General features: G+C 35.1%; 1 protein-coding gene across 2 annotated transcripts; it reads left to right on the top strand.

Moving 5' to 3' along the window:
- Positions 1-3,796: 3,796 nt before the first annotated feature.
- Positions 3,797-12,142, top strand: LOC126966340 (regulator of microtubule dynamics protein 1-like). 2 transcript variants are annotated; one of them, XM_050810337.1, is made up of 4 exons: positions 3,797-4,167; positions 7,946-8,137; positions 9,018-9,272; positions 11,696-12,142. In XM_050810337.1, the coding sequence occupies exons 1-4, from the start codon at positions 4,063-4,065 to the stop codon at positions 12,056-12,058; spliced, it is 915 nt and encodes a 304-aa protein (XP_050666294.1). In that variant the 5' UTR covers positions 3,797-4,062; the 3' UTR covers positions 12,059-12,142. The 2 variants fall into 2 exon arrangements, with proteins under 2 accessions (XP_050666294.1, XP_050666295.1); XM_050810338.1 differs by lacking the exon at positions 7,946-8,137.
- The last annotated feature ends 3,679 nt before the right edge of the window (positions 12,143-15,821 follow it).

The following is a 15,821-nucleotide window of genomic DNA, read 5'->3' as shown; positions in this document are numbered from 1 at the left end:
TGTTAATAATTATTTATTTAGATCCATTTCTTTATGAGATAAAGACATCAAAATTGCGACATCTGCTCATTATTATCAGTGGGAGGCTCCATTGCACAGGATGCCGGCTAGATTATGGGTACCACAATGGCGCCTATTTCTGACGTGAAGCAGTAATGTGTAAGCATTACTGTGTTTTGGTCTGAAGGGCGCCGTTGCTAGTGAAATTACTGGGCAAATAAGACTGAACATCTTATGTCTCAAGGTGACGAGCGCAATTGTAGTGCCGCTCAGAATTTTTGAATTTTTCAAGAATCCTGAGCGGCACTGCATTGTAATGGGCAGGGCGTATCAATTACCATCAGCTGAACGTCCTGCTCGTCTCGTCTCTTATTATCATAAAAAAAAATGTTGTTCAACATAAGATGTTAAGTCTCATTAGCCCTGTACGTTCATATTGTTCAAAAGGTACAACACCCCTCAACATCCAACAGACAAGTGGAAAGACATGGTAAAAAACTTTATAGTTCTTTGTTAACTATGATGATTAATGAGACTTAACATCTTATGTCTCAAGGTGACAAGCACAATAGTAGTGCCGCTCAGAATTTTTGGGTTTTTCAAGAATCCTGTGTGACACTGCATCGTTATGGGTAGGGCGTATCAATTACCATCAGCTGAACATCCTGTTTGTCTCTTATTTTCATAAAAAAATACTATAGAACCCATAAAGCTCTCACATAGTGTGATTTATATTTTGTTAATTTGGTAAATACACTACATCTGTGATTGGGGCAGTTCCTTAACCTTCAATTGGATTTTTATATCTGATTATTACCTGTATGCTCATGTAACACCAGGGGATACAGGTAGTGAATAAAAATTATAACTAAATCAATAATTACTAACTACAATTTATTATGAAGCTTATTTGAAAATTCTAACAGATACTAAAAATTTACAAAGATAATCAACTTGTTAACATATTCTGTGAATATAAGCAAAAAAGTAGAAAATGGTTTGAATATCACATTTCTGTCTATGAGACATACTTGCAAAGAAAAAAGCAAAACAAAACTTAGCCTCAATTAACAAAAGGGGGTGAATTTGCTTCCAAAATAAGTAGTCTTTACTACAACAGTAATATAATTTTATCAGAAAAAAAGTTAATTGGTATTGCAGGGAAGAGCAGTTAGCAATTTTTTTTTGCATTCGTCTAATTATTTACTATGAACTATTATAATTCTTCTAATTTTTTTTGAAAAAATATGTACATATATTTTGATAACTTATGAATTAAGCCTTAACTAAAGTTTAACCTTTTAAAGCTGTAGAAAACAGAGTTTAACATTAAAACTATTAGATGTAGAGCTAAGAAGAGCAAATAAAAATTTTCAAAATTACCTGATCTCTGCATTATGAATTTAAAATGTAATCAAGGCAAAAACATAGCTACACAAGCAATTATTTCGATGAACACAATCCACTTAATCAAAGCCACACAAATATTTCTATACCGCGATTACACTGAACTGAATTTATAAAAATCACAAAACATCAATAATCCGCTGCAGACCAATAATTTCGGTTGGCATTCGACTAGGTTTTCGTTGGTTGGGGATTGGCGATTGGGTTGAGAATTGAGATCCTTCAGTTAGAATTTGACAGTTGACATACTGAACAGAGTATACAGTATAAAAAAAAAGAAAATATATAATAATAAGCAAAATCTCCCCCTTAACGAAATACATATTTTTTGCCATTTTAATAATCAAATACAATTTGAAAAACAAAATTTTATGAACGATGCGGGATTCGAACCCACGACCTCTGGCGTTCCGTGCCGGTGCTCTAACCAACTTAGCTAACTGTTCGAGTACCGCCTCGTTATAAAATTCTGTTTGCTTTGTTCAACTCTCAGGTTGTGGCTTCATCTACAGGATCTTTTTTAAAGAACCTGCTCAACCCCAATATTTGCATATTTACAAATTGACTTGAGATGTCGCTCTTGTAAATCTAAACAATATGTTATGTTTTTAAAGTGATTCCTCACTTCTAAGATTAATAAAAATAAAACAAATAAAATTTTGAAAAATAATTTATCAATTTATTTTAATAATGACAGTATGAAATAATCAAATAATAAATGGATTGAAAATTATTTCCAAATTGAAAGGATTAAAAAGGGTAATTTACTCAGTTTTGTTTTAAATATCAAAATTATTAAGATATATAACCAAAGTTACCGACATAGCCCACTTGATTGCAAAACAGAAGCGGCAGTGGGCAGGGTGGCACATGGCTCGACGAACCACGTACCGGAAGAAGTACTGTTGGTAGGTTCCACAAGATGGACCGACTATTTGGTCAAGATCGCCGGAATTTGTTGGATAGGGGCAGCACAGAACCGATCGTCATGGCGATCTTTATGGGAGGCCTTTGTACAACAGTGGACGACTTCCAGCTGAAATGATAAAGAAATTCAATACAAACTAAAAGTATAAAATTCAGCAGTCGTGAATGTTTACTACTATATCAAACATCAGAGAGAATGACGTCCTAGATTCATCAATAAGTACCGTTTCGCATTACATTTTGTTAGTAGATTGTTTTTTTTTGTTGATTTCTGATTCATAGCGTCAAGCGGTTTAATTAAATATGATACAATTGTTGACAAGTATACACATCCCTTACTCTCCCGCTTGTCAGAAGAAAACAGATGCAAGGACGCGACCAGCACATGATCAGAAATGAAAACTATAGAGTCGCTCTTTTTTTTTTGAACAATGCTTATCAATATTGTATTTTGTGTACAGAAAGTCCTTGCCAGTGAATGTGAACTGCTTACAAGAACGTGAACAACTACAAACTGTTTTATTTACACGGTTTCACAGAAGTATCGTTAGCTAGTGATAATTGATAATTATCGACACCGCATATCTGTAAAAACTAATTTTTTCAGCTTAATATTTGACATAATGAAAGAGAATTGGCGTCTGTTGATAGCAAGAGAGGGATGTGAAGAATTTTACAACCCAAATAAGTCAAGTGTTATTTGCTCCAATCATTTACTCGAGACTACCCACTAAAGAAACAAACCGCTCTAGTTGCTCGGACGTTTCAATGGCTAAAGGATTAAAGCGTTTAAGAGTTCATGCTCAAAACGTGTGATGAATTTTTTTTGACATTAAGAAAGTATTGAAATCTCTGTCGAATGTCAATATATTATATTTTAGTCAAATTGAGGCACACATAACAGTCAAATTTACCTAATTATAATATTATGTAAATAAAAATATTATATTTGTGTGTTTGTTTCTCTCATTATAGGTTACCATAATTATTAGATCCAAATCCATTTAGAATGTTATGGAGTAACAAAAACCAATAAATGAACATAAAATCTTTCCCCTTAATGAGTGCGATTTTTGAGTAACAACGTAAAAAACTTCCGACTGAATAGACCTTAACCAGAAAATAGGGACGGACAACCTGATAAACGTAAAACTTATAACAACTCTCTTTTTCGACAGGGTTAAAAAAAATACTTATTTGCTACTCCACTGTCCAAATCCGGTTGTAAATTAAACATACGCGGCATATACTGAAAAAGTGTTTAAATTTCTCCCTATTGACCAATAATATTTTGAACAACTGGAGTAAACGCAGAAATGTATAGACATAGCAGTCGAAGCTTACTAGGGTGTCATTTGTGGCATGTGTCATGTTTGGGCTCTGTTTTTGTATGACGTGAATAGTCTATACTCTAACTCTACAGTCTATATCGTATAAATGTATTATGTATAATTGTTTAAAACGTCCAAAAACGTCGTTGAGACGTGCCTCGGTTATTTAATTTTTATTTATTTTAAAGTTATAACTTGTAATAACAGAACACTTGCTCTAACGAGGTTGTAATTAAGAACTTATTGTGTTGTGTTATTACTTATTTGTTTAACCGATTCATTACCGAATAACAATGTACATATTTACTCATGTTCAACATACCGAGTTTGAAAAGTTTGCATTCACATGTAACATAGGTACTGGCGTCAGTTCATATAATTTAGTTAATTTAAAATTATGAAAATTGTGGTTCGTTATGTGGAAAATATTTTTGTGAAGATAATTCTTCGGCAAACGTTACATAGTTACAAAAGGTTTTCAATAGTAAGCGCTTGTGTAAAGGCAAGTACAATAATTTTATGTGCTTTTAATAGATTATTATCCCTGACCAAAGTCTTAATTCATTTATTCATGGGTTTAGGCTGTCAATATGTAAAAAAGTAATGTAACTAATACAAGATCAATAGCAAGATATTACTAAATTATATACTTTTATGAAATACGTAAACATTTGTAGATTGGTCATCATTTAACCTATATAGTCTAGTAGTATTATAATTAGTATTAGTTACAGTAATATTACAATGAATCTAGATTTGTGCCATGTTACTAATGCATCATACCTTATTATAGTAGTGTTTTAAAAACTAACATATATGGCTACTGAGTAGAGAACTAGTCCATTCTGACTAATTTACTACAACTCATTTATTCAAATTTTGTGAGCCTTCTTAAGTGTAAATTTTGCTAAGATTTGTCTTCAATCAGTTCCACACATGTTTCGCCTCTACATGAGGCATTCTCAAGAGATGTTGACTCACCAATTCTGGCATGAGAGTCGAGACTGAATTTACACTGAAGATGGCTCACAACATTTGAATAATAATGGATTTTCGCTTAAATCACCCAAATCAATAAATAAGAACTCATTTGTTAAATATTAAATTGTTGAGATGCATTTCAGTTGCGAAACAATGGCAAAATCAAATATTTTTTATTAAACCTACTGCATAAACATGTTATTTCTGCGACAGTTTTCATGTTTAATCTATAAATTAATATTGTATATAGATATTAGATACCTACTACGCATTTCATTTTTTCAGAATTATTTCTAATTATTTTGCATCATTCAATAACTATTATTATCTATATCATATTAATAATAAGCACCTATATTTAAAAGTATGAGCATATTATATAATATTAATTGCTTCTTAATTATATCTAATAAAACAATTGTTAAACAATATGTGTGACAATATATATGTAAGTATGCAATATTTGTTAACTCAATTAATGTCTTAAATAAAATAAGATATCATGTAATAGTAAAAGAATGATAAAACTTACCCACTAGTCACTAGGTACATTACTAAAACAATTTAACACAATAAACTTTTAGTTTTGATGCAACATGTTGCTGGTTGAAAATTTATTGACTTAGGTATTACTTTGCGGAAATCCATAATTATACAAAAGATTTAAGTTTTCTTTAGTGTTAATTCCGCCAATATTTGTCTTTAAAACAATTCAACACGTGTTTCGCCTCTACACGAGGCATCCTCAGGACGTGTTCTCTCACCAAAATCTGGCAGGAGACTCAAGTCATAAAGACAAATATTAGCGGAATTAACACTAAAGAAAACTTAAATCATTTGTAGAATGTTGCTGGTTGTTAAAGCAGCTACTCATCTCTTAATTGTATTGCTTATTAACAAATTTACCTGAAGCTTATGTAATAAGAAAATCTCTAAAATTATGTTTTGATGGCAATTAAGTATGTAACTATATAATAAAGAATTTAATATGTACAGTTATTTTTTAGATATGTTTGTAATTACAATTTACTTAGTATGTATACATGCAAAAAAATCCATATATAGGTACTATATCTTGAGGCACACATCATATTGATATCAAATAGTGAGAAGAAAGTGAAAAAAATTGTAATAACATACCCAATTATAGCTTGGACACCTACCATAGGCCATTTTGATTTTTTCCCCTGCCACACTTCATTTCATTCAAGTCCCTGAGAAATGTGGCGACCATGCATAGTGTGCACTCACCTGTTTTGTTTGACATTTGTTAAACAATGAAAACCTATGATTTAGATATTTTGAGTACAAAATACTTAATTCATAGTTAAGTCCACTTGTTGAGCGTCTCTCAAACACAGGTTGTGCTCTATGTGACCGCAACGAACTTTGTTACATTTTGTGCAGTTTCACGAGATTGACAATTACTCGTTTAAGCACCGTCGTGTAAGACTTCATAGTATCGTAAACTGTAACGATCCGGGCTCTCATTTCATTGTCAGTGTCGCAACTTTTGTGTGTCCCCAAAGGTAAAAGTTGAGCGCTGTCATAAGACAGTACTAAACAGGACTCAAGTCCTTGCCTTTTCCGACGAGCGCCGTCTGCTTCTGGATATATTCTCGCACGGCGCGTGCAACCCGGTTATGTTAAAACCGCATTTGCCTGAGAAAAGCAAGACCTAGCTCATCCAAGTGCTCGCTTAGCTCCTCACGCATAAATCGGAAATGTTCATCGTGTCATCGGCGAACAATTACAGCACGATCTGCTTAGCTGTCCGGCAACGTTTCGCTGGTCTGCGTCAACGCGCTGGAAGTCATTGCACGACGGCAATTCCAGATCGAGCGGAAGTGCAAAACATTATTGTATTCCCTGTGTAGAACAATGATTCCGCCCTAGGCATTTTCCTTGCGGTGTTTCCAGGACGATACGATCTGGGTACCTTCAAAAAATGTGCGTACACCTTTCTTAAAGGCCGGCAACGCTCCTGTGATACCTCTGGTCTAGCAAGCGAATGTGGGCAGCAGTGATCACTTCACACCAGGTGACCCGTACGCTCGTTTGACCTCTTTTTCCATAAAGAACACACATGAGCATGTTGAAATACTCATCATTCGAGTACTTACGCACTAAAACCGAACATCACGCAATAGTCGCCAGCGCAAAATTGGCACATCTGATTCAGAAGCGATTTGACGGGTGACTAAAGGCTAAAGCAATAATTCTATTTTCCGCGATTGTCGGCATTTTGAGTCAAAGGACAACATTATGGTCTCGCTCCGCCCTTATTCGTTTGGATTGCCGTTCAGCTGATGCTAGCTATCCGCCATTGGACCGAGTTCACGGCTGAGTTTCGTTTACTTGTAGAATGAATAAGTCAGGAATTTTGCCAACATTTAGTATGACATGTACTTTTTACTGTCAAGTTTAAACTAAAGGGTTTAGGGGGGTAACGGGCAAGAGGCTCACGTGATGGGGTGTGGTGAGGTAGCCGTAATTACCGGCCTTTTAAGTGGGAGTATGCACTTTTCTTGAAGGTCCTTAAGTCGATTGGTTCGGAAACAGCAGCCAGTAATTATTTATTCCAGAAAGTGGCTGTGAATACCTAGTTACTGAAATAAAAATATGGACAGAAAACAAATGTTTTGATTTGATATAGTTTGATAGATAGTATATATATGTATGTAGATGTATAATATATATAGATATATATTTGGTAAAGATGTTTGTATTATTAGAGTTGAGCAGGCTATCAACTGTTAAAAGCATCAGAAAAATCAACAGATACCGCCACAACTCGAGAGTTGAACAAACATTCCAATATTTATGGATCATGTGTCATCTGGACAGTTGACTAACAGCCGTTCCCAATATTCAGTCTATCTCTTACTTGAGATAAAAATCTTAACTATCGTTGATTTTTCGGTCCCAATGAACTTATCGACGGTAACTCACCTTATCCGTGTACGCTGTCTGTCAATGGGACGACGTATAGCTTACCAGCGATATAAAGTTTGTATGAAAATTCCAATGCACGCGTCCCAATATAAGGCGATAAGAATGACTTATCGGGTATATTGGGACAGCTTCAGTTTATTGACAGCTAAATATAGACAGTAGAAGGTAGTAATTTATCTCTATCTGTAGATAGTACATTGGGAACGGCTGTTAGTGGTTAGAGCGCTGGGTTACCCCTAGAGATACAGGTTTAAATCCTGCATTATCGATACATTTCGAATTATAAATTAAAATATTTACTATACACCTGATTTTCACCTGATTATATTTATGATTGATTGCAGACCCAGGACAGTGTTTCTGTCTACAATAAAGTATGCTTTATACCAGTAACACTAATGTTCTTATGGCCCACAAAAGTCAAAATTATATCTGAAACAAAACCAGATTTAGAGCCAACAGTTATTGACATTGCTGATAAATTATTTGATTCAGGGAAATATGAAGAATGTTATAAACTGCTAATAGGGTCTCAGGTAATATGTAATAGAAATATGCAGCATCATCTTTCATAATGTTTTCATAAATAATTAATTTATTAAGGCCCCTATCCCAAGAAATCGCCAAAATAGCGCTTAATTGAAACCATTTCTTGATGGTTTATATAAAGCTTATATTTTTACAAAAAATAATTGTATACCTACAGAATATGAGAAAAAAAGTTGATGTTTTCTTTTCATTTCTATTTTTTGTATACAGTGCGAAAAAAAATCACAAAAATACCCCTAACATTTACATTTGAAGCCATGCTAATCATTCAATCTACATAAAAATTGTACGAAAATTTATAAATTGTACACCAATGCTATTTAACATGTTTGTTAGATTTGTAAAGAAAACTGTATTATGTTTGTAATAAATTAACAATACCTCTAATTCTGAATTAAAACTGTGGCGATCTTCTGCGAGAGAGGTAACCTAGCTCCGCTCGATTCCTCAAGGCCGTTGGCTCGGTCCCCAGCCTTAAGTAATGGTATCAAACAAATTTAGTAAAATTATTGATTCTTAAATCTTATTAATATTTAGTTTTTTCTTTCAGTATAGGTAAATATTCATGAATAAGATTTGGCAAATCAAAATTAGTTGATAAATAAAAATAGTGTTCCAATTTTACTTTGTACTGTAACTGTGTTATTAATAAACGAGAAGTAAAGTTATTCCAAATTTAAAACTCTTTGTTTTTATCTTACTTAGGGTTCTCCGTGTCATTTTAAAGTTGGAGTAACTTTACACTGCGCTTATTTATAAGTATAGAAGTCAATTGAACAAAAAAGTCACTATTACCATTATAACTATATATATTGGTTTTTCAAGAGTTCTCATCTGAAAATATTGATTTTTACTATGATCTTATAGGATCAGAACAATATAGAAATAAAATGGCGGATATGCCGAGTTTTATATAATATGGCAAAGGATCCAATTCATAGCAAGGAGCATAAGAAAGATCTTATTTGTAGAGCTCATGACATAATTTCTGGAGAGCTAGAAAATCATTGGGATGTCTTTGCAGTTCAGAAATGGTATGCTTTAATATTAGATGCAAAGAGTTCTAGTGAAGGTTTGAAAAGCAGAATTGAAGAACTTGAAAATGTCAGAAAGCATATGGAAGTAAGTATTTGACAAGACTTCTGTGATTCCTCTAGTGTTGCAAAATAGACGTTTATCACTTACGATCAGATAGTTGTGATAAAATAATAAAGAAATAGTTATTTATACAACTGTTGTGTAATAAGGGGTATTAAAACACGAATGTGGATTTATCTCACGAGGCGAAGTTGAGTGTGATAATAGTATCACATGAGTGTTTTAATGCCTAATTATCAACAGTTGCATACAAGACTTTATCTACACCCGGAATATGAATCCTCTTAAAGATTCTGGAACAGTTAGCTTACTGCTAACATTAAAACACCAGTCCTAGTAGTAACCTAATATCATTCGTTACTGATTATACAAGGTGAAACTTAATGGGTATACTATGCATTGAACCAGACATTCCTTAGGTCGTCTCTAATGACTATGTGAAGTCAGAAATGAATTAGCATTATATTTTAATACAATATTTAAAGTGCTAAGTTTTCGCAAAAACTATGATTCTCTCAACCCTAATCAGCTGTTTTTTTGAACGATCTTTGACCTAAAACAGATGAAAAACGTAGATGTGACATAGTAAAATGCCTACTATTAATTGCAGCTGTGAAGTAATTTGTGTTCTCATTTTGCCATGAAGACAAAGTTATTTTCTATGTGCATTTGCTTTAGCTGACATTGAAAATACTTCTAAATTTGTATTTACTGTAGTTATGTATTACCCAATAAAGATAGTTAATTCTAATCTAATTATGAAACTATGTTGTGTTAGTATTTACTCTGATTTCCGCAAGTGTTACACATTTAAATAAAACACGTTTAAAAGATAAAAACTAGTGTACTTGTAACTGTGTTTTTACATTTTATGTTTATTTAAATATGTTAGGTTGAAAAGATCGGCCTGTCTGCGTTAATATTCTTTGAACTATGCTTTGAAACACGATATTTACTGCTCTGTGTGTGTGTAAATGTCTATTCTAAAGGCACCCTACACACTGCACCATTTTTAATTCAAGATTTGTTTATTATGTTCGAAATTAAATGAGTTCACATTTTTGATAAGTTATTACGTAAGCACTTCAATGTAGAATTATTTGAAGTTTTCTTCAAGTTACATTGAAAATAATTCCAAATTTGTAATTGTATGAGTATGGGTACCACAACGGCACCTTTTTCTGCCGTGAAGCAAAAATGTGTAAGCATTATTATGGTTTGGTCTGAATGGGACTGTAGCTGTTGTTATTACTGGGCAAATGAGACTTGACATTTTAATTCAAAAATGTTTTATCCAATTCCAATTTCCAATTCACGGATATTTTTTGTCAAATATGGATATCTTTGACCATCCTCGTATGGAATGGGGCAGTTATTGAGTTTCTCGTAGGAAATCTCACTAGCAGCCCATAGTTCATAAATGTAGATGCTCGCCCCCTATTACGTGGGAATTAAACATGGTGAAACATGGGTGAAAAAAAAACACCTCTAACCCTTCAGGAATACAGATGTGAAACTGTGTAATGTTATGTAATTTCTTATTTTGTTTATTGTTTCGCAATAACAGGAAGTAAAAAATGAATGAATAAATACATAGACACAAGCCACATTTCATGTTGTGTGCATACTCCTTAATCATAGATTATTGTTTATGTTTAAGTCCATAGGTAGGTGACCTCATTCTGTTTATATACAAAGGTTCCGCCTAAAACTGGCAGTCTCTTTAAAAGTTGGGGTTGTCTAAGAAAAGAAATTGAAAAATAATATTTTTATTTCGTAGGGAAGTTTTTTTCTTTTTTTTTATTTATTTATTAAAACTTAAACATCACCATACTATTGCATATGACCCAAATAACGTACCATTGACGGGATGTTATACCCTTTCTGGTTCACGTTGTATACAAATAAAATAAGTATTAATGGAACAATTATTTATTTTAAGTAATGTACATTTTGTAAAGTGCAATAATTAAAATTCACTCGTATATAATGCTCGAATCGCTCATTTTTTGTAAACAAAACAATAAAAAAATCAAAGAAAAATGGCGGGGATTCGAATAACCTACTTTTTTTACGGCGCGCGACGTTCTGGGAGTGTGGAGCGCGCGTAAACGAAAATGTTCTTTTTTTGAAATACAGATACCACGCATCGAGCAATAAGAATGTGCCTGTATGTTGAAACTCTTTGCGCATGAAGGGATAAAAAAAACATAGGAATGTTGTTATGAAAGTCAGTACAACATTACAACACTCTTTTGGGTGGTGTAATGGTTATTAGAACATTGGGTGTTTTAATGTTGGCAATAAGCTAACTGTTTCAGAATCTTTCATAGAGGATTTAAAGCATGGGTGTAGATAAAAAATATTACCTTCTTATTACTAAGTATTACCTAATAAGGTACTCAGTTACTAGGTATGTGATTTTTATAATAATGATTCTATTTTAGCTTGCTGTTAGTTTAAACCCAAATGATGCAACCCTTTTGCATATGCTTGGAGAGTGGTGCTACCAGATCACTGAGGTGCCATGGCATCAACGGAAAACAGCGGAGACTTTATTTTCGCCTCTTCCTCATTCATCTTATGAAGATGCGCTTGAATACTTCTTGAGAGCCGAAGAAGCGCAGCCTCGATTCTACAGTATCAACTTACTAAGGTTGGGATGTTGCTATATAAGGTTGAATAAAGTTGATCAAGCAGAATATTACCTGAAGCTTGCAGCAAGTTATCCGGCCAAATGTAATGATGATCACCAAGCTAACAAGGAAGCAAGTGAGTTGTTGAAGAAGTTAAAAAAAGCAAGCAATTAAATATTGTCTCGTTTATTTTTCACTAATGAGAGTGTACTTATTTACTTACTATTTTCTATCTTTTAATATATAAAATTCTCGTGTCATGGTGTTAAACTTTGAATTCCTCCGAAATGGCTTGACCGATTCTCATTAAATTTTTAGTGCATTTTGGGTACGTCTGAGAATCGGACAACATCTATTTTTCATCCCCCTAAATGTTAAGGGTGGTCCACACGATTTTTTTTTAATTATTTGACATTTTTTTAAATTTGTTTGATTATGAGTCAGCATTAAAAAATACATATAACTTCAAATTTTCACCCATCTACTATCAACAGTTACTTTTGTATCGCGATTTTAATATCGGCAATACAACGTTTGCTGGGCTCAGCTAGTCTAATATATAAAATTCTCGTGGCATGGTGTTAAATTTTGAACTCCTCCGAAACGGCTTGACCGATTCTCATGAAATTTTGAGTCCATATTGGGTAGGTCTGAGAATCGGACAACATCTATTTTTCATCCCCCTAAATGTTAAGGTGGTCCACACGATTTTTTTTTAATTTTTGACATTTTTTTTAAATTTGTTTGATTATGAGTCAGCATTAAAAAATACATACAACTTCAAATTTTTACCCATCTACGATCAACAGTTACTTTTGTATCGCGATTTTAATATCGGCAATACAACGTTTGCTGGGTCAGCTAGTTATCTATATAAATCTGCTGGTTCTGTCCGGAGTTTTATTTTTTTTTGGTTAATTATTTGTTCTTCTGGCACAGTCACAGGAGCATTGCTGGTTTTATTCGGTGGATTTTCTCATATCGACTAACACCGAGCAATGTAGATAATTTCATAGTTTTATTGTAGGTGGAAGAAAGCTCCACGCACTGAGAAACATCACATATCCAGGTGATGATAATAAAAGTTTGTGGTGTGATGTATGTAATTCGGCCGCAGGATTTAGCTTAAGTAGCTCTTCGGAACCACGAAAGAGAAAATATATTAGACGCGGTATGAGAAATGAGATGCACAGTGACGCGATGTCAAGAAAGCACGCCGTTTACAGAATTCTGGATCCCCGACAATTCATCGTTGACTAAACAACAATGAATGGATTTGTGGAATTTTAAACACAATTCTATTAGAGGCCTTTAATAATCTACGTCATACGGTAAGGGGGAGGGAGGGTCGACGAAGTGTGACAAGGGGCGGGGAGGTGTCCCAAATTTTTGTGACATCACGTTCGAATTATAATAATTATTTTATACCCAATTATTACAACACTAAATATACGTGCGACAAATGGACGAATAACTCAATGATTATTTTTTTATTGGAAAGGATTTTTTTTATGGAATAGGAAGACAAACGAGCGTACGGGTTACCTGTTCTTAAGTGATCACCGCCGCCCTCAATCTCTTGCAACACCAGAGGAATCACAGGAGCGTTGCCGGCCTTTAAGGAAGGTGCTTTTTTTTTGAAGGTACCCATGTCGTATCGTCCAGGAAACACTGCAAAAGGAAGTTCATTCCACAGCTTTGTAGTATGTGGAAGAAAGCTCCTTGAAAACCGCACTGTGGAGGACCGCCACACATCCAGATGGTGGGGATGATATCCTAACTTGTGGCGTGTCGTGCGACGGTGGAATTCGGTGGCAGGAATCAGGTTAAACAGCTTATCGGAACACTCCCCGTGATAAATGCGGTAGAAGACACACAATGAAGCGACATCTCTACGCAACGCCGAGTGATCCAGCCGTTCACAGAGCACTGGGTCCCCGACAATTCGAGCTGCTCTACATTGCACGCGGTCAAATGGATCGAGCTTATACTGGGGTGCGCCAGACCAGAGATGACAGCAATACTCCATGTGTGGCCGAACCTGTGTTTTATAGAGCGGTAGAATGTGGGCCGGCTTGAAGTATTGCCGTGCTCTATTAATAACGCCCAGTTTCTACGAAGCCAATTTGGCTTTGCCCTCCAGATGGCCACGAAATTGGGAATCGCTCGAGATTTCGAGACTCAGTATTCCGATACTAGGCGAGGCTTTAAGTGTTGTCGAAGAGCGGTGATACGACAAATGGGGGTTTTTTTAGTGGTAAACGCGCAAACTTGAGTCTTCTGGGGGTTAAATTGGACAAGGTTCAATTTACCCTATTCCGCAACCTTCTCAAGAGAGGACTCGATAGAATACACAAGTTTCCCCCGGCACTGGTCAACGATTTCCCGAAAGAGACCTGCATGGTCCGTGTATACGGCATCACCAGTGCTTTCGTCTGCATAGCAATGTATGTTGGAGGTGTCCAACACATCATTGATATGCAGAAGAAACATCGTGGGAGATAGCACACAGCATTGGGGCACTCCAGCATTTACGGGCTTCGGGTTCGAGCAATATCCGTCGAAAACGACCTGTATGCTGCGCCCAGTGAGGAAGCTGGAGGTCCATTTGCACAAGCTCTCGGGAAGCCCAAATGATGGAAGTTTTTAGAGGAAGTTGTGATATTTGTTGGTAGTTTGGCTAGGTTCTGATTATGATCCACGACAAAGCAACGGAACGATGAGCTCGTTCAGCTGATGGTAATTGATACGCCCTGTCCATTATTATGCAGTGGATCTCAGAATTCTTGAAAAACCCAAAAATTCTGAGCGGCACCACAATAGAGCTCGTCACCTTGAGACATAAGATGTTAAGTCTCATTTGCCCAGTAATTTCACTAGCTACGGGGCCCTTCAGACCTAAAGACAATAATGCTTCACGGAACTCTTCAATTCTTAGGAGCAAATAATGACACTCTTAACGTCTGAATGCCGAGCAGTCGGTGTCAGCCAAGGTAGGTTTGTAACTACTATATACATAGTTGTAGGTGAGATGTGCTTGTGTCGCACGTGTTACGTGACAAGGCGACGATGGGGCCGCGGCGGGAGGACACCGATTCAATAACAATAATTGTTTTAACTAGAATTAGATTGTATAAAAATACGCATTTAATTTTTTATTTTGTGATTTTTAACTTGCGGAAACACTTAAAATGAACAAAACAAGTGATTAGGTTATAGGCCTTTACCGTAAATTATATGAAGCATCCAGTGCAGCTTATGCTGATAAAAAAACCAAAATGTACAAGAAGGTAGGAAATCACACTAGGTAGAGGGGGGTCTCACAAATGTTACAAGGACTGAGGAGCGGTCACAAAATCATAAAATTCGTGTGACGTAATTTATGGATGGGCCCTTATTCTAATTCTGATTGTAATAAATGACTATTTCTCATGCAACATTAAGTCATACATGCATACATTAAAGGTACATACCCAATACCAAGAAACTGAAATATAACCTCCGCGCCTTAAGATGAAACCTTTGATGAATATTAATTGCGTAACGACAGCAAGCAGTCACCATCATGCAAACGGTAGGTACTTTTAGTTCTTGGGTGTTTTATCGAAGATTCTCCCGGCCGGACCTGACGTGATTAAAAAGGCCGTCAGTCGCCAAAGCGGATGAGCGACTTTTCTTGAATAATAATTAGGTACAACCCCTTTACGTAACTCTCTTTTGAAGTATGAAGTGTATATTTTTGAATCATAATTTAAATTGAGAAATAAACTACTTACGCGACAGAACTTGTTAACGATCACAACGCTCCGAGCCTTAGTATTGCTAAGTTGGGATGTGACATGTGTTTGTTGTAAGCACACCGAATAACATCAGCCCAATAATCTAAAGTTATCTCTTGCATTCAGCTAATTGCTTCCCTCTTCATATACCTACTCTG

This window comes from Leptidea sinapis, chromosome 10 (assembly GCF_905404315.1).
Source record: "Leptidea sinapis chromosome 10, ilLepSina1.1, whole genome shotgun sequence".
Taxonomy (NCBI): Eukaryota; Metazoa; Arthropoda; class Insecta; order Lepidoptera; family Pieridae; genus Leptidea; species Leptidea sinapis.
This window is presented reverse-complemented; position numbering and strand designations above follow the sequence as displayed.